Below are 21,300 nucleotides of genomic sequence, written 5' to 3'. Positions count from 1 at the left end.
CATTTTAGTGCATTTTGGGAGACATTATGAACAAAAAATCCCCAGGGGAATGGTTTTCAGTTCTTCCAGTTTTATCTACTTCCATGTTATTTTCTAGACTAAATTCTCAGCTGAGCTTAAGATGTTTTTTTCAAAGGCAAATGGTGAGGAACTCATTGCTAATTATAAAATGTTCAATATTGTCCATTATCTATTCTTCTCCTGTCTCTAATTCGGCAATATATATTGATATCTTTGGACATTTTAATGCTATTTCTTTTATTTTAAAACTTAATAAATAAAAAAAGATAAGAATTATAAAATTATCAGAGTAATTACTTTAACATTTTATATAAAGAGACTTTTTAATATTAGATTTTTGATACATTGCTTTTTATTATTGTTGTGAGCCGCCCCGAGTCTGTGGAGAGGGGCGGCATACAAATCTAATCAATAAATCAATAAATCAATAAATCAATAAATCAATAAATCAATAAATCAATAAATCAATAAATCAATAAATCAATAAATCAATAAATCAATAAATCAATAAATCAATAAATCAATAAATCAATAAATAGGTTCTTCAAAAGGAACAAAAATGATTTTAAAACCCTGTCAGAAATATTATATTCCTCATAACAGATAGAACTGAATTTCCTGCTACACAAGACAAAAAAAACCAATTAAGCATAATATTTACCTATTCTTGTACATGTAATCTTTCCAAACTCAGGGTTCTAATGTTTTGTCTGCATCACTATTGTAAAAAAAAAAAAACCTAAATAAATTTTAAAGTTTATGTGGATTGCTATTTCAGGCCATTTTTTAAATCCTGCTAATAGAAACATAGATCATAGAAACATAATCATTCAGCATTGATAATTGCATACCTGTCATCTTGAGAAGATCTATTGCAATTACATTTCCAGAAGTTCCTAAACTGAGCCCTTCAAATTCTTAAGCTTTGGTAAATATCAAGCATCAACTATATTTTATCTAAATGATAATAAAAAATAGCTTAGCTTACTATTACTTTCTATTCCAGGATGAACCACTTTTGTCTAATAATACCAATCTAGAAATAACACTGTGTAGAATGCTATGAAATTAGTCAAGTATGAATATGAAACTAAATGAGTTGGATGATGATAAAGATGGTAATGATAGTCTCAGATATCATCGCTATATTATATATTAATGTGTGTGTAAACTTTGTTTTATAAGGTAAGAAATTCATCTAATTGCCCTACAGCTACTTGTGCATATAATTATCATCCCACAACATTCCTTCCTTCTCTTTAAATAAAGGGAAAACTACAGAAAATCTTCTGTTAATTTCTCCTTTCAATGGAGACTGCATGAATAGGAAAAAAAAATACAAGATTTTTCCTCAGGCAGTGAAAAAATGATGGAGTGAATGAATCATAAGGTTCTGCCGCATTCCCATGAAGTTCAAGGAGATATTTCTTAGAGAGTCTTGCACTATCATTCATAAACAACGTGAGGCCTATTATTTCTAGCGAAAAGATTCAGTCAGCTGAAAGCTACCAAAATACAATATTTGTCAATCTGCTGGTTAAAGTGGTGTTCCATGCGCAGCCGTCCAACAACTCTGACAGATTTGCAGGGTAGTTTGGGTGAGCATAGCATTCACCATGGATATTTTTGTTAAACAGAACAAGAATCAAAAAAATATTGAATTTGAAATGGCTTTAAGATCCTTATGAATATGAATGAGATATGGAATAGATTTTACCAATGGTTGGAAATGAGAGATGGGAGTTGGAACAGGAAATAACTAGGACCTATAGACCTGGAATGTGGTGTAATATATGTAAATACAAATGAATATATTGGAAATAATAATAATAATAATAATAATAATAATAATAATAATAATAATAATTTATTAGACTTGTACGCTATCCTTCTCCGAAGACTCGGGGCAGCTCACAGAATACAATACAAAAACAATATGTGTACAAATCTAATAGTTAAAAACTATAAGCTAAAATCCCATTACATTAAAAAGCAGTCAATTAACTCAATCACATCTACACATAACGTTTAATGGTCAGAGGGGGGGCATGATGTAACTGCCCCATGCCTGGCAACATAGATGGGCCTTAAGGGTCTTGCAAAAGGCAAGGAAGGTGGGGGCAGTGTGAGTCTCTGGAGGGAGCTGATTCCAGAGGGCCACGGCCGCCACAGAGAAAGCTCTTCCCCTAGGCCCCACCAGATGACATTGTCTGGTTGATGGGACCTGGAGAAGGCCAACTCTGTGGGACCTAATTGGTCACTGGGATTTGTGTGGCAGAAGGAGGTCCCGTAAGTAATCTGGTCCTATGCCCTGTAGGACTTTATAGGTCATCACCAACACTTTGAATTGTGTCCAGAAACCAATCGGCAGCCAATGCAGTCTGCGGAGTGTTGGAGAAACATGGGTATATCTGGGGAGACCCATGATGGTTCGTGCAGCTGCATTCTGCACGATTTGAAGTTTCTGAACACTCTTCAGAGGTAGCCCCATGTAGAGAGCATTGCAGTAGTCGAACCTCGAAGTGATAAGGGCATGAGTGACTGTGAGCAGGGACTCCCTGTCCAGATAGGGCTGCAACTGGTGCACCAGGCGAACCTGGGCAAACACCCCCCTTCCCACAGCCAAAAGATCCAAGTCAGCTGTGGATTGGGGAGGACGCCCAAGTCTCTGAGGGGGTCAATGACCCCAGGGTAACAGATGGACAGATGGGATTGTCCTTGGGAGACAAAACCTACAGCCTCTCTGTCTTGTCAGAGTTGAGTTTGAGCCTGTTGGCACCCATCCAGACCCTAACAGCCTCCAGGCACCGGCACATCACTTCCACTGCTTCACCGAGTGGACACAGGGTGGAGATGTACAGCTGAGTGTCATCAGCATACTGATCACAACTCACCCCATGTCCTTGGATGAGCTCACCCAACAGTTTCATGTAGATATTAAACAGCAGGGGGGAGAGGACTGACCCCTGAGGAACTCCATGAGGGAGAAACCTTGGGTTTGACCTCTGACCCTTCACTAATACCGACTGTGAGCAACCGGAGAGGTAGGAGGAAAACCACCATAAAATGGTGCCTCCTACTCCCAACCCCTCCAGCCGGCGCAGAAGGATACCATAATTATATATAATTAGTAATGTATGAGGATTAAAGATGTTACTTGTTTTATATTTTAGTGTGTTAGCAGAGATAATACCAGGATGGTCACACTGTGTCCAATATTTTAATAAGAAATAAATAAATATTTTTTTTTTAAAAAAGGACCTTTCCAGCTGACTTACCTGTCAGCTTATTGGAGTATGAAAAAAGTTTATTGAAACATAAGGACTCTTAGAAGATAAAGACTGTTCACTTCAGTCAATAACTGAGCATGTTATATAGATGCATTTCTTTTGTATGCTGCCCTGAATCTACAAGGAAGGGCAGCCTAGAAATCCAATGATAAATAAATAAAATAATAGAATCTCAGTTCATTATGGACCCAGGCCCATAATGTAAGAAATGAAGTCAATACAGGACAATTGTCTCCCAAGGCTAAAAGAGCAATCCAGTATCTGTTGATTCAGAGAAGCAGAAGCAGGCTTAGCATTTAAACACCTGGGGGAGCAAATTTTCTTTATCTACATTATAAAGTTTCCAAGAAACTAATCTTATTGCATGATGCATGTGAGTTTTCTATTAGGTACGTCGCATTGAGGAAAGGCTGAGCATCTGGAGAGCTGAGATTTTCATTCTCTCTGTGAGAAGCCTAATATATAAGTTAGTAAAGGGCTAGTAAATTCATCATTGTGTGGCTGCATTTGCACAGAATGAAACATTATTGTACAGTGGTACCTCATCATACGAACTTAATTGGTTCCAGGAGGAGGTTCGTAAGGTGAAAAGTTTGTAAGATGAAACAATGTTTCCCATAGGAATCAATGTAAAAGCAAATAATGTGTGCAAATCCTTCAGGAAAATCCCAAACTTTAGAAGGGAGGCGAACAGAGGGCAGGGAGGAGCAGCTAAAGGGGGTGGGTGGAAGAAGCAAGGCTAGGCTAAAGGGTGAGTGGGAAGGAAGAAAGGGAAGGGGGGCGCCCCTACCTTTTCTTTTTTCAAAAGACACAGTTTCAGTGCCTTTGCAAGCATGCAAAATCTTTACTCCTCCAAGCTGCCCCTCCCTTTTCTTTCTTAAAAAGACACCGTTTCAGTGCTTTTGCAAGCATGCAAAATCTTTACTCCTCCAAGCTGCCCCTCCCTTTTCTTTCTTAAAAAGACACCGTTTCAGTGCTTTTGCAAGCATGCAAAATCTTTACTCCTCCAAGCTGCCCCTCCCTTTTCTTTCTTCAAAAAAGGGGAAAAAAAGAAACCCCTTCATCCCAACAGCAGCTGCTTGGGTTCGTAAGGTGAAAATAGTTCGGAAGAAGAGGCAAAAAAATCTTAAACACCGGGTTCGTATCTTGAAAAGTTCATTAGAAGAGGCGTTCGTAAGATGAGGTACCACTGTAGATGTAAAAAATGAACCTTTCCAAGATTTGTTGATAGTTCACTAGGCTGTCCGATTATTTTATGAGCACATTGTTAGGGAGCAGAAAACAAAAAAGAAAGGAAATCAGAAAGGTTTATAACATGAGATGATAAGAACATTTCAGAATATTAGACTGGTTGCAGTTTCAAAGCAACAAAAAGGAAGACCAGATTGTCAGGTCGAAGCCATTTTATTTGGGATCCTTGACATAGATCCCTATTTCAGATTTTTTCCTTGCCTAGTTTCTTTAATGCAAATATTTTTTTGAAAAAAAACAGCAACATAGGCTTTGGAAGAAGAAGGAGGAGAGAAAGAGTGTTATATAGATGCATTGTCAAAGTACTTACTTTGGATTTCCAGCCCCTGGCTTCTTTCTCCGGAATATGCTGAGGAAAGTGTTGGACCTACAAGGTGTCTTGCCATCTCCGACATGCATACGCACCACATCCGAAGTGGTGAAGGCACTGCGGACATTCCTTTCGGGCTTTGCAATGATGATATACATCTTGGGAGTGAACATGCACCCCAAGGCGACTGTCACGCTCAGGCTCACGGCAAAGCAAGTTGTAATGATCTTGTAGTTGCTCCCAAAGTATATAGGGACAAAGGCAAGCCAGATGATGCAAGTTGTGTACATAGTGAAGGCAATATACTTGGCTTCATTGAAATTGGCCGGCACATTGCGAGTTTTGAAAGCATAGTAAGTGCAACTCATGATGAGAAGTCCATTGTAACCCACTGGGGCAACCACGCCTAAGTTGCTGGTGTTGCAGATCAGAAAGACTTCCTTGATACTGGGGTAGGAAAGGACGGGGAAAGGGGGCTCCATGATGATCAGTGTAATCACCAAGGTCAGCTGTACACTGATCAAAATGGAGGCAATGACTACTTGGGCCCAAGCACTCATGAAGCGTGGTTTGCGGGTGCAAATTTTTTTCTTGCTCCCTGCCAGAATGCGTGCAATGCGGTTGGTTTTTGTTACTAGGGCTGAGTAGCACATGGCAGCGGAAAGCCCCACCAGGAGACGCTGGAGGTAGCATGAAGTGACCGTGGGCTTAGCAATGAGGGTAAAAGTACATATATAACCAAGGAAAATCCCCGCCAGTATTATGTAGCACAGCTCCCGGCTAGAGGATTTGACGACGGGGGTATCCCTGTACAGTGCAAAGATAAGGGTAACAAACATGGTGACGAGGATGCCGAGGCAAGAGAAGACCACAGCCACAATGGACTCTATGTCACTCCACTGCAGATACTTTACAGGGATAGGTTTGCAGCCTACAGGATACAAAAAGAAAAAAGAAAAAGAAATCATTGGAAAAGCCGACAAATATAGCAAAATAAAGAACTCCTTTGGGATCCTTAAAGAGCAGTTGCATAATAGAAGTAATCCTGCATTCATATCAAAGCAAGTGATCTTTGCACAAGAGGTAGTAAAAAAAATCCTCATCTAATTATGTTATTTCACTGTTAGCACAAAATCTGCCAACAAATTATATTATCCTTCCTCCTTCCAGCTCCCTGAGTATTTGCTAAATCTGCTCCACAAATTTTTGAAGAAATAGGAAACACAAGGGAAAGCCTGTTACAAAACAAGCACAAATTCTCTCGTGTATCATTGTTGTAGTCTCTCACTCCACATAAAAAAGAATAGACTCTTCTTAATTTCTTTCATGGCAATTTGACGAATTTGGTTTTCAAAATCTATTCATTTCTAAACTTTATACTTACAACTTCACGGTCAACGCACATCCCCAGGACAGCATTCAGACCAAATAGATGTTAGTTACAGTTTCTATTTAGTAACACATAGACAGAAATTAATTCTCCTGCCAACATATTTATTCATGTTCTGAGACATTTATAGTATATAAGACAATTAAAGAGCAGAGGCATTTAATTTTTAAAGTGGTTGGATATTTTGATGGTTACCAGACAACATTTCTGACTATTAAAAGCAATATTAAGAATATACAATTTTTTATATTTTAAATAGATAAAGTGCATTTCAGTCCTTATTCTACACGACAGCATTATTTATACCAATGGTTCTCAACCTTTCTAATGCTGCAATCCCTTATTACAGTTCCTCACATTGTGGTGACCCCCACAATCATAAGTCTAGCACCAATTATCCCACCAGAGCTTTAAGCTGATTGGCAGAAAGGTCAGAGGGACATCCCCACTGTAAACGCCTGATTGGTCGGATTGTAAAAATATGTTCCAAGGTGCCACAATAGAAGCTTTAGTTCCTAACACCATGGGAAATTTGTCTTTCCCCATGGTCCTGGGCGACCCCTGTGAAACAGTCATTCAACCCCCAAAGGGGTCCCGAGCCCCATATTGAGAACCACTAGTCTATACAATTATTTGTCTGCATAGCTTGTTATCTGGACAGCCAGAAATCCAGCAGCTTCAGTTTCATTAACCGTCAAGATAATATTATGTTTTGTTTGTTTGTTTTACCTAAATGAAACCCTGCATCCACCTTCTAGAGAAAATAGGAATAAAAGATCTAGACTAAGGGTACATGAGTGGGATACATCATCCTGTTTATGCTGATTGCCCGGTTTAGGCGCTAATTTATTTGATCAACAGTCAGGAGGTTGATAATGTAGGCATGGGTATGTAAAGTTTAAAATGAATGCTTCGTATATTATACATGCCTGCTGAGCAACAGAAAAAGGAAAATGAGTTTCCATGAAATATAGGAGTTGGATGGTTTAAGTAGTTATTGCCACCTACAGTTTTACTCCCTCACAATGTTCCAATAATCTCAATGCTTCTCTGCAATTGTAATGATATATGTGGTGAAAACTAACTGTAAATTTTAAACTCTTAAAAATACACAGCAACTACAGGTTTTGGAGTGCAGCAATTGTACAGTCTTATTTACGATCTGACTATCAAGAACAAATGCCTGATCTTCTTTGTTTAAAGCAAATTATTAATTCAAATTATTTATTGTTTCCAGGGTGGTATAACTAGCAGCAGTATGCACACATACCAGATTCCTGGTAAGGGCATTGCTAAAAAGATCCCTGGATTCCTATCTTTTCTCCAGGAATAGTAGCAGGAATAGCAATTCTTGTTCATATATTTTTCCTTACAAGAATCTTGTACCTATACCTTGCACCTTGTATCTCACTGATTGGATCGAAAGAGAACGACTGACCCAAACTAGCCTGTGAACTTCATGGCTGGATGAGCCTGTGTTTACTCTGTTGCAACCTAGCGTTTTAACCACTATGACATATTGGTTCCTAAACCATAGAGCAAATGGGACTGAGCGGCAGGCAGGAAGAACATGCAGATTTCTTCTGTGTCATTTTTGGGGTGGAGTGGAATGGAATAGCAACTGGAAGCAAAGTGGAACAAATGCAAAACTCTCTTTCCTCCTTTCTTTTTCTAAGAAGTAAAGTGAATGTTAATGTGATTGATCAGAGGTAAACATGGCTTGGATTTTTAGCAAATTTGAGTTTATATTGCAAATTCATTGGCTTCTTCACTGCTAAGTGTTTCCTACCAATGACAAATTCTGAGCTGTTTAACTTAATGTCCATTTTCACTTGTGTTCAGAAATGAATTAGAAGGCCATGGAGTTGTTTAATGGCTGGTAAGATAGGTTCTTCTAAGAGTTTTGCCACTTGACCAAAGGTCCTAAGATAGATGTCATGAATTGCATTTAAACAGCAGAGCAGATTCAAAAACATACCACAAGAGGAATGTGTACACATTTTCTCCCCTCTTAGGATCACAGCTTCCCAAAGTTCCTTAATTGTACATCCTCATTAAAGAAGTGGGCATATACATGTAGTTCTTATTTAGCGATCACAGCTGGGATTTAATAATTTAACGAAGCAGTTGCTAAGTGATACTGTTACAGTGCTTATGATTTTACTTCAGCTTTCTTTTGCTTTACAGACCTATGAATACTATAAACACGAGGACTGATGGATAAGTTAGTTTTCATTATTGTTGTAACTGTGAAATGAGGCAGTTGCTAAATAAGGACTACCTGTCTGGAAATTGATTTTTTTTTTTGTAGGTGTAATCAGATATATACTTTTGGTAGTGTACTTTTATTGCTACTTTTTAAAAACTTTTTTACACTACATTTGCTGTCTGTTCATTTTTATGCCTTGTGTCAGCGCCCCAAATAGCATCTGAGAAATACATCAGATTCCAATCCAATTCTCTCATCCAAGGTTCGATTTATTATCAGAACCATGTTGGTCACACTGTTGCCCTTCCAATACTAATTTCCTCCCAGTACCCCACCCAGGTTAAGGTTCATCCCCCATTCCCACACCCACAAGTCCATCATGAGGACCAGTCCGAGTGCAGGGATTTCATTGACCTCCTCCTTACATCCACTGGTGAAGAATAAACGATGACCTTGAACTCTAAGAAAGGAATTTGGGTTAGTAACTTTCCCTGTCATGCTACTTATCCTTCCCAGTTCCCATGATACTATTCTACTGTGGCAGGCCAAAATCTCTAACTCCAAATGATGGCTACGGCCTGACACATTGCTTTGGAATTGAATTTAAGAAGGAACATGAAAGATAAACAAGAAAAAAAAACACTTTGGGGAGGTATTGACAGACTGTTTATTGTAAAACGTTTTGCTCATACCTGTCAGCTCATCACTTGGCCACCATCCCAGCTCACAGGCTTTGCATGTGAACTCATCCTGCACAAATTCATTCTCCTTGCAAGGTGTACAAATCCAGCAGCAGCTCACTTCTCCCTTTCTTATAACCTACAATGAAATTAGATATTTGTTTTTAGATGAAAACCTTTAAGTGTGGTTTCTGAATACGGTATCCCTTTAGCAAAACAATGGTACCTGTACTTAAGAACTTAATTCGTTCCGTGACCAGGTTATTAAGTAGAAAAGTTTGTAGGAAGAAGCAATTTTCCCCATAGGAATCAATGTAAAAGCAAATAAAGCGTGTGATTGGGGAAACCACAAGGAGGTGGAGACCCTGTTTCCTCCCAGAAGATTTCTAGAGAGGCCCCATGGAGGCTTCTCCTCGCATTTTCTGGTCCTGTTTCCTCCCAGGAGATTCCTAAAGAGGCCCCACAGAGGCTTCTCCCTGCCTTTTCCGGCCCTGTTTCTTTCCAGGAGATTCGTAGAGGGGTCCCACCGAGGCTTCTCCCTGCCTTTTCTGGCCCTGTTACCTCCTAAGAGATTCCTAGAGAGGCCCCATGGAGACTTCTCTTTGCCTTTTCCAGTTACAGTTTCGGAGGCTCAGGTTTGTAAGTGGAAAATGGTCACTGATGGCAAACCTATGGCATGTGTTCCACAAGTGGCATTGGAGCCATATTGGTGGGCACGTGAGCTCATGTCCAGTGGGCATACGTGTGCCAACCAACAGATATTTAGACCTTCTGGGCCCGCTGAAAGTTGGGAAACAGACTGTTTCCAGCCTACAGACGGTGTGAGGAAGGCCTGTGTTTTGTTCTCCCCCAGCTCCAGAGCCTTTCTAGGCGCCTGGAGAGGAAAAAAGTGGCCTCCTCCACCCGAGACCCTTCAGCAGTCCTGTTTTTTTACCCGTGAAAATCTACGAACTCTCTCTCTCACACACACATATATATGTTCAAGTCCCAGTGAGGGTATGGCTAGCTGATGAGGCCAAAATAAGGCTGAAATAGATCTATTCTAGTCTCTCTTAATTTTCAAAATTCAGCCAAAACATGTGACACATATCTGTATACTGTATACTGTATACAGTATACTGTATACATGTACATATACATATACATATACATATACATATACATATACATATACATATACATATACATAAAGTTGTATTGAAAGCATATGAAGTTGTATGTTGAATGTGGAGAATTTTTTTTTTAAAAAATTACCCCATAATGGTTCACCATCACTAAAAATATGAAAAAGATTTTGCACTTTCATACTCATCAGAGTTCATTTTTGGAGCAAAGAAACTCTAATTGAGACCTGTCCAACATCTTTATCTAAAGCAAAATCAGTATCTTCAATTGTAGCCACTTTACTTGTCCCCTCCTTTCAAATAAAAGAATTATTCAAGAAGAGACAATAAGATTTTGATTGAGGGGCACAGGTCAGGTGAGTTTATTTGGGTCTCTACTGAAAACATTAGAATTACCCATTTTTTGAAAATTGAATAGTGCAGGTCCTTTGTTTTTCTCATCGGACTAAAAAGGAAAGAGCAAATAAAGTATTACTAAATTGATACTTCACTGATAGATATTCCCCTTCTGTAAAATGCAGCTTTTTATTAGCCATCCTCCACCATGTAAAATGGAACCATTGTTCTGACAAGCTAACTTTCTGTACATGTTTTTTTTTAATTCTTCATGCCAAAGTAGCATGGTGGGTAGCAAATTGTTTTTACCAAGATACAAATGGAGTCAGCAGGTAGAGGTTTTGTTCAAACAGAGATTTTGTTTGCAGCTCAAAGCTGCCTATGATGTGGGAACAGAGGAAATGCAGTATATAGTGTATGTTTTAGTTTCTATGCAGGGCAATTGGAATTATATAACATAATTAGCTAGCATGTTGTTTAGTGAATGTTATATAATAAAATATGATAAAGCAATAGCACTTAGACTTATATACCACTTCATAGTGCTTTACAGCCCTCTCTAAGAAGTTTATAGAGAGTAAGCATTTTGCCCCCAACAATCTATGTCTTTCTCTTTCTTTCTCTCTACCTCCTTCCCTTCCTGACCTTGGAAGGATGGAAGGCTGAGTCAACCTTGAGCCAGACAGAATAAAACTCTTGGTAGTAAGCACAGTGAGCTTGCAATACGACATTCTAACCACTGCACCATCTGTGGTGCCAGATATGGCCTCTTCATTCAGAAAACCCCCCGATGGAAAGTCTTTTTAATAAAGCAGAAGGCTTTGGTCTTTGGAGAGGGGCGGAAATCAAATCAAATCAAATCAAATCAAATCAAATCAAATCAAATCAAATCAAATCAAATCAAATCAAATCAAATCAAATCAAATCAAATCAAATCAAATCAAATCAAATCAAATCAAATCAAATCAAATCAAATCAAAAATAAATAAAGCTGCACACGCAGCACACCGGTAGCAGCAGTAATGGGAATCCACCCCTGGCGTGCAAGTGTGCGCAAAACATTGTGATGCGAACCAGCAGCGAGGTAAGTAGGAACCCACCGCTGCCACTGCCCCTAGTAAATGCCATCAAGATAGGACTGCAAGTGAGACAGGATGAACTAACACTTTTTGAAGTAAATAAATTCACATTAACCATTCAATAAAGAACACCCCTTCTCTCCCTTGCCACCCTCCCTTTCCAAAACCATCGAAACCATCGGGAGAAACTTTTCAAGCTAGAAAGACAAATACAGTGCAGTCAGGCGGTAGGGAAAGCAAGTAGAACGTTTGGCTGCATAGCTAGAGGCATAACAAGCAGGAAGAGGGAGATTGTGATCCCGCTGTATAGAGCGCTGGTGAGACCACATTTGGAACACTACTGTGTTCAGTTCTGGTGACCTCACCTACAAAAAGATATTGATAAAATTGAACGGGTCCAAAGATGGGCTACAAAAATGGTGGAAGGTCTTAAGTATAAAACTTATCAGGAAAGACTTAATTAACTCAATTTGTATAGTCTGGAAGACAGAAGGGAAAAGGGAGACATGATCGAAACATTTAAATATGTTCAAGGGTTAAATAAGTTTCAGGAGAGAAGTGTTTTTAATAGGAAAGTGAACACAAGAACAAGGGGGCACAATCTGAGGTTAGTTGGGGGAAAGATTAGAAGTAACGTGAGAAAATATTATTTTACTGAAAGAGTAGTAGATGCTTGGAACAAACTTCCAGCAGACGTGGTTGGTAAATCCACAGTAACTGTATTTAAACATGCCTGGGATAAACATATATCCATCCTAAGATAAAATACAAGAAATAGTATAAGGGCAGACTAAATGGACCATGAGGTCCTTTTCTGCCATCAATCTTCTATATTCCTATGTTTCTATCAGCAAGAAATCTAAGAGCTACTAAAAATGCAGGATTAGATGGTAGTGATGAGACAAAAGTGTTTCATTTACTTGTGTCTTTAGGGGAGATAACCATGCTGAATAAAAACATGAGAAAAAGAAGTGTTTGAAAACACCTTGAAGGAAGGACCTGAATACTGCAATTGTGTCCAAGAACTAAATGTCCCTGTTGGTAATGTGATGTGATTTAAACACAAGAGGAAAAGCTTTAAGAAATGCCACACAGGCTGCATTTCTTAAGGTAAAGTTTAGGACATCTAACGGGAAGAAAAATGAGGTCATATATACTGCAAAATCTGGGATAAAACACAATGGAGTTCCACATCAATCATTATTATTTTATCCAACAAAAATTGTCCACAAAGCCCTGGAGTAAAATGTTTATTATTTTTTGAGGCCTGGACAATATTCTGGATTTGAAGGAAAAAAGGTGAGAGGACCTGGGTTTCCTTAAGAGCCATGGTAGTGCATGGTTAGAATAAAATATAGCAGGCTTACTCTGCTGACTGCCAGAGTTCAGCAGTTCGATTTTCACCAGCCCAAGATTGACTCAGCCTTACATCCTTCCATGATTGTTAAAATGAGGACCCAGATTGTTGGGGGCAATATGCTGACTCTGTAAACTGCTTAGAAAGGGCTGCAAAGCACTGTGAAGTGGTATATAAGTCTAAGTGCTATTGCTATTATAGCACCTATTGGGAATATCTTAAACCACCGTGTGTTTTCCCAGGAACATGTGTCAAAAGGAGGAGCCCCGAAAAAGCTTATTTAAATTATTCCCGGCAATGTTATGAACGCACTGATCAGTGGTGGATTCTAACTTACCTTGTTGCCGGTTCGCTTCCTCCTGCGCCATGTGGGTGAATGCACATTGTGTGCATGTGTATTATGCATTGTGTAGCTAATCTGCATGGCTGTGCACTTGCAGTACAAGAAAGCCATACGCAGAAGCCAAAAACCAGATGGTGGTGTGGCCAGTTGGTGATCGCTCCTAGTTCTGCGAGCGGGAGGGAGGAATTCCCACTACTGGTTCTATAGAACTGGTCCGAACTGGGAGCAACCCACCTCTGGCACTGATGTATGTTTTCAATCACATTTTTCCTTACCAATGTGCATCTCTGAATTATTATTTTTATTGGAAAAAAGATCCTTTTAAACCACATAGCTTGAAGGTTGCTTCAAATGAATACACAGCTATTCCAATAGGATGGAGGGATTCTCCAAACTATTCTTCGGCGTCTACAAATTGCTTTCCAAGTATTTGGTTCTAAAGTCATATTAAAGATTGCACATTGAACATGAGATATTGAATTCTAATTCATTAACAATCTTTTCCCCAAAAAGCAGAATATGTGATTCCTAGGAGAGGAAATTCGTAAGAAAAATATGCTCAGTTTGTATTTTTTATCCTGAATGCAGAATAGAAACATAGAAACATAGAAGACTGACGGCAGAAAAAGACCTCATGGTCCATCTAGTCTGCCCTTATACTATTTCCTGTATTTTATCTTACAATGGATATATGTTTGTCCCAGGCATGTTTAAATTCAGTTACTGTGGATTTACCAACCACGTCTGCTGGAAGTTTGTTCCAAGGATCTACTACTCTTTCAGTAAAATAATATTTTCTCATGTTGCTTTTGATCTTTCCCCCAACTAAATTCAGATTGTGTCCCCTTGTTCTTGTGTTCACTTTCCTATTAAATACACTTCCCTCCTGAACCTTATTCAACCCTTTAACATATTTAAATGTTTCGATCATGTCCCCCCTTTTCCTTCTGTCCTCCAGACTATACATATTGAGTTCATTAAGTCTTTCCTGATAGGTTTTATGCTTAAGACCTTCCACCATTCTTGTAGACCATCTTTGGATCCTTAAGAATTCGTTTTCTGAAGAAGGCTTGCTTTGATTAAGAATTTTGCATTAATTTAACACTGTTATTTAAGCATAATTATTTGTGGGTGATCAATCAATCAATCAATCAATCAATCAATCAGAATAGAGCTGGATTCATCCTACATTCATGGATTCATCCTACATTCATCCTTTTCAACAAAAGTACTTCTATAGGAACAATTACCTTAATTTGACCTTTCAAACATGCATCACTACATACAGACCGGACCATTTCAGTTTTGTTCATTTGAATTCGGTTATCATCGATATTCAAGATTCCTTCGTGCCAAGTCCCGATGTGGACATAATCATAACGGTTAGATTCTATCTGTTGTAGGTTCATGATGTCATATCTACAGAATGGAAAGAGGAAAAAAAGTCTAATTAAAAAAATTAGAGCATTAACATCTCATCTTCTCCTCCCTCAGTCAAAATAGAATAAGCCCTATCCTGTCCACATACAATTTAAAATCACATTGGAAATTTAACCCTTTAGAAAATTTAACACTGGAAAAAGTGCAAAGAAGAAGCAACTTAGATGATTCAGGGCATGGAAACAAAAACAATTGCTGCCAGACTGCCTTCCATTGAGGACCTGTATACTGCACAAGTTGAAAAGAGGGCTGTGAAAATATTTACTGTCCCATCGCATCCTGAGCATAAACTGTTTCAATTCCTACTCTCACACCAAGACAACTAGACACAAGAATAATTTCCTCCCAAACACCATCACTCTGCTAAACAAATAATTCCCTCAACACTGTCAAACTATTTATTAACTCTGCACTACTATTACTACTATTTTTTCTCATCATTCCTATCATCCATCTCCTCCCACTTATGACTGTATGACTGTAACTTGTTGCTTGTATCCTTAAGGTTTTTATTAATATTGATGGTTTCCCGATTGCTTATTTGACCCCTATGACAATCATTAAGTGTTGTACCTTATAATTCTTGACAAATGTATATTTCCTTTTATGTACACTGACAGCATGTGCACCAAAGACAAATCACACTTGCCCAATAAAAAATTCTATTCTATTCTGTTTTGTTTTGTTCTGTTCTGTTTTGTTCCGTTCTGTTACGTTCCATTCCATCCCATATCATCCCATCCCATTCCATTCTATTCCATTCTATTCCATTCCATTCCATTCATATGAAAAACAGTTGCAGGAATTGAGTAGTCTAGCGAAAAGAAGAACTATGGATGACATGATAGCAGTATTCCAATATTTGAGAGTCTGCCACAAAGAAAAGAGGCTCAATCTATTGTCCATAGCAACAGAATAGAAGAAACAATGGATGGAAACTACTCAAGGAGAAGCTTCCTAACAGGAACAGGTTGCCTTCAGAAGTTGTAGCTGCTTCCTCATTGGAGGTTTTTAAGAATAGACTGGACAGCCACCTGTCTGAAATAGCATAGACCTCCTGCTTGAGCAGGGAGTTGGATTAGATGACTTCCAAGATCCTTTTCAGCTCTATTCTGGTTGATTGATTTATTGATCATCCATTATTCCAACTGAAGAGAATTTCTGTATTTTAGGATTGAAATATGGAGTTCTATCTTGTGTTCTCTGAGCTTGATAGTCTACTTACAGAGATTTCATTCCCTTCCCAATATCCATCCATCCTTCTTTTTATGTAAATGTAGTACCTAGAGAAAAATGTTTTAGACACCATGCCCCTTGGTCTACTATACTCAATTTAAAGAAATGAAATCACTAGGCTGGGCCAGAAACAACAAAAAGAAAACTTGTCTATGTAAAACCATCCAGCATTTCAGGGTGTGGGGTTATCATATGATCATTCATTCATTCATTCATTCATTCATTCAATTTCTATAGCCACCCAACTCAACTGACTTGGGATGACTTAACTGTTGGGAGAGTTTTGCCAGCTAGCCATAGTTCACAACAATACCTAATTGAAGTCTTCAATGGAAAACACTGCAGTAGGCTTTCTTGTAAAAATATATTTTACTATTCTTCTTAGCAAAATGTTTCTCTAATTGAACTATCACAATACTATCATACAACTCCTATTTACATCCACCATTGCAACCACCCACAAAGCACTAACCATTAACCACTAACCACAAAACCACAAACCACACCCATGCAAGGGTGTTATTCCTTTTATATAGGTTACAGCCAATCAGATTGCAGCACAGTTGGCAAACCCATGATTATTGATTATGGCTTACATCAGCCTTCTCTATGGTTACAGACCATTTTCTTGCATTGTAATATTACTTCAAGAATTAACCTTATTTCTGACATTGACATTCTATGGTACCCAATGGTACATCATGGACTTGGGCCAGAGATGCTGTCCACATTTTGTCCCAATGTCTGAAAGTTGTGTGGACATGAATGGGACATATCAGATTTAAATTGAATCTGTTAGCAACTGTTAAATTAGCAACAGTTGTTAAGTTAATCTTGCTTCCACATTGACTTTGCTTGTCTGAAGGTCAAAATAGAGAATCACATGTTCCCAGGACACCAAAACCATCCTAATATGAACCAGTTGCCAAGCCTCCAATGTTTGATAAGTGTGCATTAGATGTAAGTGTGAAACACTGTGATAAGCCCCTTTTTTTGATACTGTTATAACTTTCAACCATCTCTAAATGAATGGTTTTTAGTTGAGGATTACCTCTAAAGGATTTTGATAGAAACATAGAAACATAGAAGTCTGACGGCAGAAAAAGACCCCATGGTCCATCTAGTCTGCCCTTATACTATTTTCTGTATTTTATCTTAGGATGGATATATGTTTATCCCAGGCATGTTTAAATTCAGTTACTGTGGATTTATCTACCACGTCTGCTGGAAGTTTGTTCCAAGAATCTACTACTCTTTCAGTAAAATAATATTTTCTCATGTTGCTTTTGATCTTTCCCCCAACTAACCTCAGATTGTGTCCCCTTGTTCTTGTGTTCACTTTCCTATTAAAAACACTTCCCTCCTGGACCTTATTTAACCCTTTAATATATTTAAATGTTTCGATCATGTCCCCCCTTTTCCTTCTGTCCTCCAGACTATACAGATTGAGTTCATTAAGTCTTTCCTGATATGTTTTATACTTAAGACCTTCCACCATTCTTGTAGCCCGTCTTTGGACCCGTTCAATTTTGTCAATATCTTTTTGTAGGTGAGGTCTCCAGAACTGAACACAGTATTCCAAATGTGGTCTCACCAGCATTCTATATAGCGGGATCATAATCTCCCTCTTCCTGCTTGTTATACCTCTAGCTATGCAGCCAAGCATCCTACTTGCTTTCCCTACTGCCTGACTGCACTGTTCACCCATTTTGAGACTGTCAGAAATCACTACGCCTAAATCCTTCTCTTCTGAAGTTTTTGCTAACACAGAACTGCCAATACAATAGTCAGATTGAGGATTCCTTTTCCCCAAGTGCATTATTTTACATTTGGAAACATTAAACTGCAGTTTCCATTGCTTTGACCATTTATCTAGTAAAGCTAAATCATTTACCATATTGCCGACGCCTCCAGGAATATCAACCCTATTGCACACTTTAGAGTCATCGGCAAATAGGCAAACCTTCCCTACCAGACCTTCCCCTATGTCACTCACAAACATATTAAAAAGAATAGGACCCAGAACAGACCCTTGTGGCACACCGCTTGTAACCTGACTCTGCTCAGAATACTTGCCATTCACAACAACCCTCTGGTGTCTATGCTTCAGCCAGCTGCAAATCCATTGAACTATCCAGGGATTAAGTCCAATCTTCACTAATTTATCTGTCAGCTCTTTATGTGGAACCGTATCAAAGGCTTTGCTGAAGTCCAGGTAGGCAATATCCACGGCACCACCTTCATCCAACACCTTTGTGACATAGTCAAAGAAATCAATGAGATTAGTCTGACATGATTTGCCTTCAGTAAAGCCATGCTGATTTGGGTCCAATAAGTTATTGTTTTTTAGGTGCTGATTTATCCTCTTTTTCAGTAGAGTCTCCATCATTTTAACGACAACTGATGTCAAGCTAACTGGCCTGTAGTTACCAGCTTCTTCTCTACTGCCCTTCTTGTGGATAGGCACAACACTTGCCATTCTCCAATCCTCAGGAACATCTCCTGTTAACAAGGATTGGTTAAACAAATCAGTCAGGGGGGTAGCAATGACAGATCTGAGTTCTTTAAGAACTCTGGGGTGGATGCCATCTGGACCCATTGCCTTATTTATCTTTAATCGTTCAAGTTCTTCTAAGACATCGGCTTCTAAGATCACTGGAGCTGAATCCGTACAGTTGGAAGCAATGCTATATCCCTCTATAGTATTATTTTGTAAGGTGTCTTTTGAGAAAACTGAACAGAAGTAGCTATTGAAATGGTCAGCGATCTCCTTATTCCCATTAATGCATGTATTTTTCCCGGTACTAAGCTTCGTGATGCCGCAGTTTTTCTTCTTCTTATCACTAATATATCTGAAGAAGGTTTTATCCCCCTTCTTTAGAGATTTGGCAATTTCTTCCTCTTTTGAGGCTTTAGCAGCATATATTATCTGTTTCGCCTCCTTCTGTCTCATTTTATACACCTCCCTATCAGCTATACTTCCAGACTCTTTATACCTCCTATAGGCAGCCTTTTTTTCATTGACTATAGTCCTTACATCATTGCTAAACCATAGCGGTTTCTTCTTCCTTTTACCTTTAGTTATTTGTCTTACATACAGTCCAGTGGCTTTTAAGATGGCCTTTTTAAATACAGTCCACTGGGTGTTCGCTCCTGCCATTTTATCCCTCCCCTTTAATTCATTATCTAAATATTCCCCCATTGCATTAAAATTTGTTTTTCTGAAATCCAATACTTTGGTTGCATTATAGGATTGCTCACAATGAGTTTTTACATCAAACCACAAACATAGATGGTCACTGCAACCTAAATTTTCTCCCACCTTGACATCTGAAAACCAATTCCCATTCGTAAAAACTAAATCTAGAATATTCTCCCCTCTAGTTGGTGTCTTAACCAGCTGTGCCAGAGCTGCTCCTGTAAAGGCCTCTACTATATTCTTACTTTTGCATGTAAGGGCACTGGGGATATTCCAGTCAACATCAGGCATGTTGAAATCACCCATAACCACAATATCTCCCTTTACTGCCATTTGGGTAATTTCATCCACCATCTTGTTGTCATATTCCTCAGATTGCCCTGGAGGCCTATAGATCACCCCAATTCTAATGACAGAACCGTCTTTATTTTGCATGCAAATCCAGAGGGTCTCTAGATCTTGACATGTATTTTGAATTAGTGTTGTTTTTAGAGTTTCTTTAACATAAATGGCTACTCCACCTCCCCTTCTCTCTATTCTATCCTTCCTATACAGTGTATATCCTGGTATGGATATTTCCCATTCATTAGAATCCTTAAACCATGTCTCAGTTATGGCAACCAGGTCCAAATTATCTCTAGATATTATGGCCATTAATTCACAGAGCTTGTTGCTCAAGCTTCGAGCATTCGTGCACATTACACGAAGAACATTATTTTCATTATTAGTTTGCCCCTTATCATCAACAACTACATCTATTTTATTTGCAGCTCCCTTTTCATAAGCTTCCAAAAACTGCTTTATCCTCATTGGTCGGGGACAGAAATCACCCACATCAGTTACATCTCTGTCCCCTTTACCTAGTTTAAATGCCTGTCCAAAAAAGTTCTGAATTCCTCACCGAGTACCTGGGTACCTCTGTATGATGGATGCAAACCATCCCTCTTAAACAACTCCCTATTAGACCACCTACTGACATCATGACTTACATAGCCAAAACCTTCAGCTTTACACCACTGCTTTAACCACACATTAAACTCTATGATACACGTTGTTTTATCCTCTTGGCCACAAACCGGTAACACCTCTGAGAAAGTCACTGAATCTGCTATTTTACCCAGCTCCACACTTAGACATTGAAAATAAGGAGATAGAAGGAGAACCCATTAAATCTTCAAACGACACCAAACTGGGAGGAATTGTTAACACTTTGGAAGATAGACTCAAACATCAGAAGGATCTTGACAGACTTGAGCACTGAGCCCTAGCCAACAAGATGCTATCCATTGGGGTGGAAAGTAAGATTTATTTATTTATTTCATTTATTTATTTAATTTATTTCATTTATTTATTTTGTCAAGTACGTATTGATAGCATACAAAGATATAACCATACTCTGGTTTCTCTTCAGATCGTATAAATCTTTCGCCTTTTTCATTAATGATATTAGTAAGAGAGAAACATTAGGACAGGGGATGGTAGGCACACTGGTGCACTTATATATGCCCCTTACTGACCTATTAGGAATCAGGTGAGGTCAACAGTGGATAGTCTAAGGGTAAAGTTTTGGGGGTTAGGTGATGATATTACAGAGTCAGGCAGTGAGTTCCATGCATTAACTACTCGGTTACTAAAGTTGTATTTCCTGCAGTCAAGTTTGGAGCTGTTTACTTTAAGTTTGTATCTGTTGTTGCTCATGCGTTGTTTTGTTTGAAGCTGAAATAGTCTTTGACAAGAAGGATGTTGTAGCAGATGATTTTACGGGCTATGCTTCAGTCGTGTTTATGCGACGTAGTTCTAAGCTTTCTAAACCTAGGATTGTATGTATAGTTGTGTAGGATATTATGTTGCAAGTAAAGGAGTGGAGGGCTCTTCTAGTAAAGTATCTCTGGACATTTTCTAAAGTCTTTATGTCTGAAATGCAGTGTGGGTTCCAGACAGATGAGCTAGTTTCAAGGATTGGTCTGGCAAAAGTTTTGTATGCTCTGGTTAGTAGTGTGAGATTACCAGAGCAGAAACTACATAGGATTAGGTT

The 21,300-nt window shown here is 38.7% G+C and overlaps 1 protein-coding gene across 2 annotated transcripts in view; it reads right to left on the bottom strand.

Moving 5' to 3' along the window:
• Nucleotides 1-21,300, bottom strand: part of GRM1 (glutamate metabotropic receptor 1) — a 238,810-nt gene that overhangs the window by 30,597 nt on the left and 186,913 nt on the right. For both annotated transcript variants that reach the window (XM_070733671.1, XM_070733673.1), the window contains exons 5-7: nt 14,641-14,809; nt 9,164-9,290; nt 4,873-5,803 (exon numbers count right to left, since the gene is read on the bottom strand). In XM_070733671.1, coding sequence (XP_070589772.1) covers nt 4,873-5,803; nt 9,164-9,290; nt 14,641-14,809 — 1,227 coding nt within the window. The remainder of the gene's footprint in view (nt 1-4,872; nt 5,804-9,163; nt 9,291-14,640; nt 14,810-21,300) is intronic.

This window comes from Erythrolamprus reginae, chromosome 1 (genome assembly GCF_031021105.1).
Source record: "Erythrolamprus reginae isolate rEryReg1 chromosome 1, rEryReg1.hap1, whole genome shotgun sequence".
NCBI lineage: Eukaryota > Metazoa > Chordata > Lepidosauria > Squamata > Dipsadidae > Erythrolamprus > Erythrolamprus reginae.
Note: the sequence above shows the minus strand (reverse complement) of the source record. Positions and strands in the feature narration are given on the sequence as shown.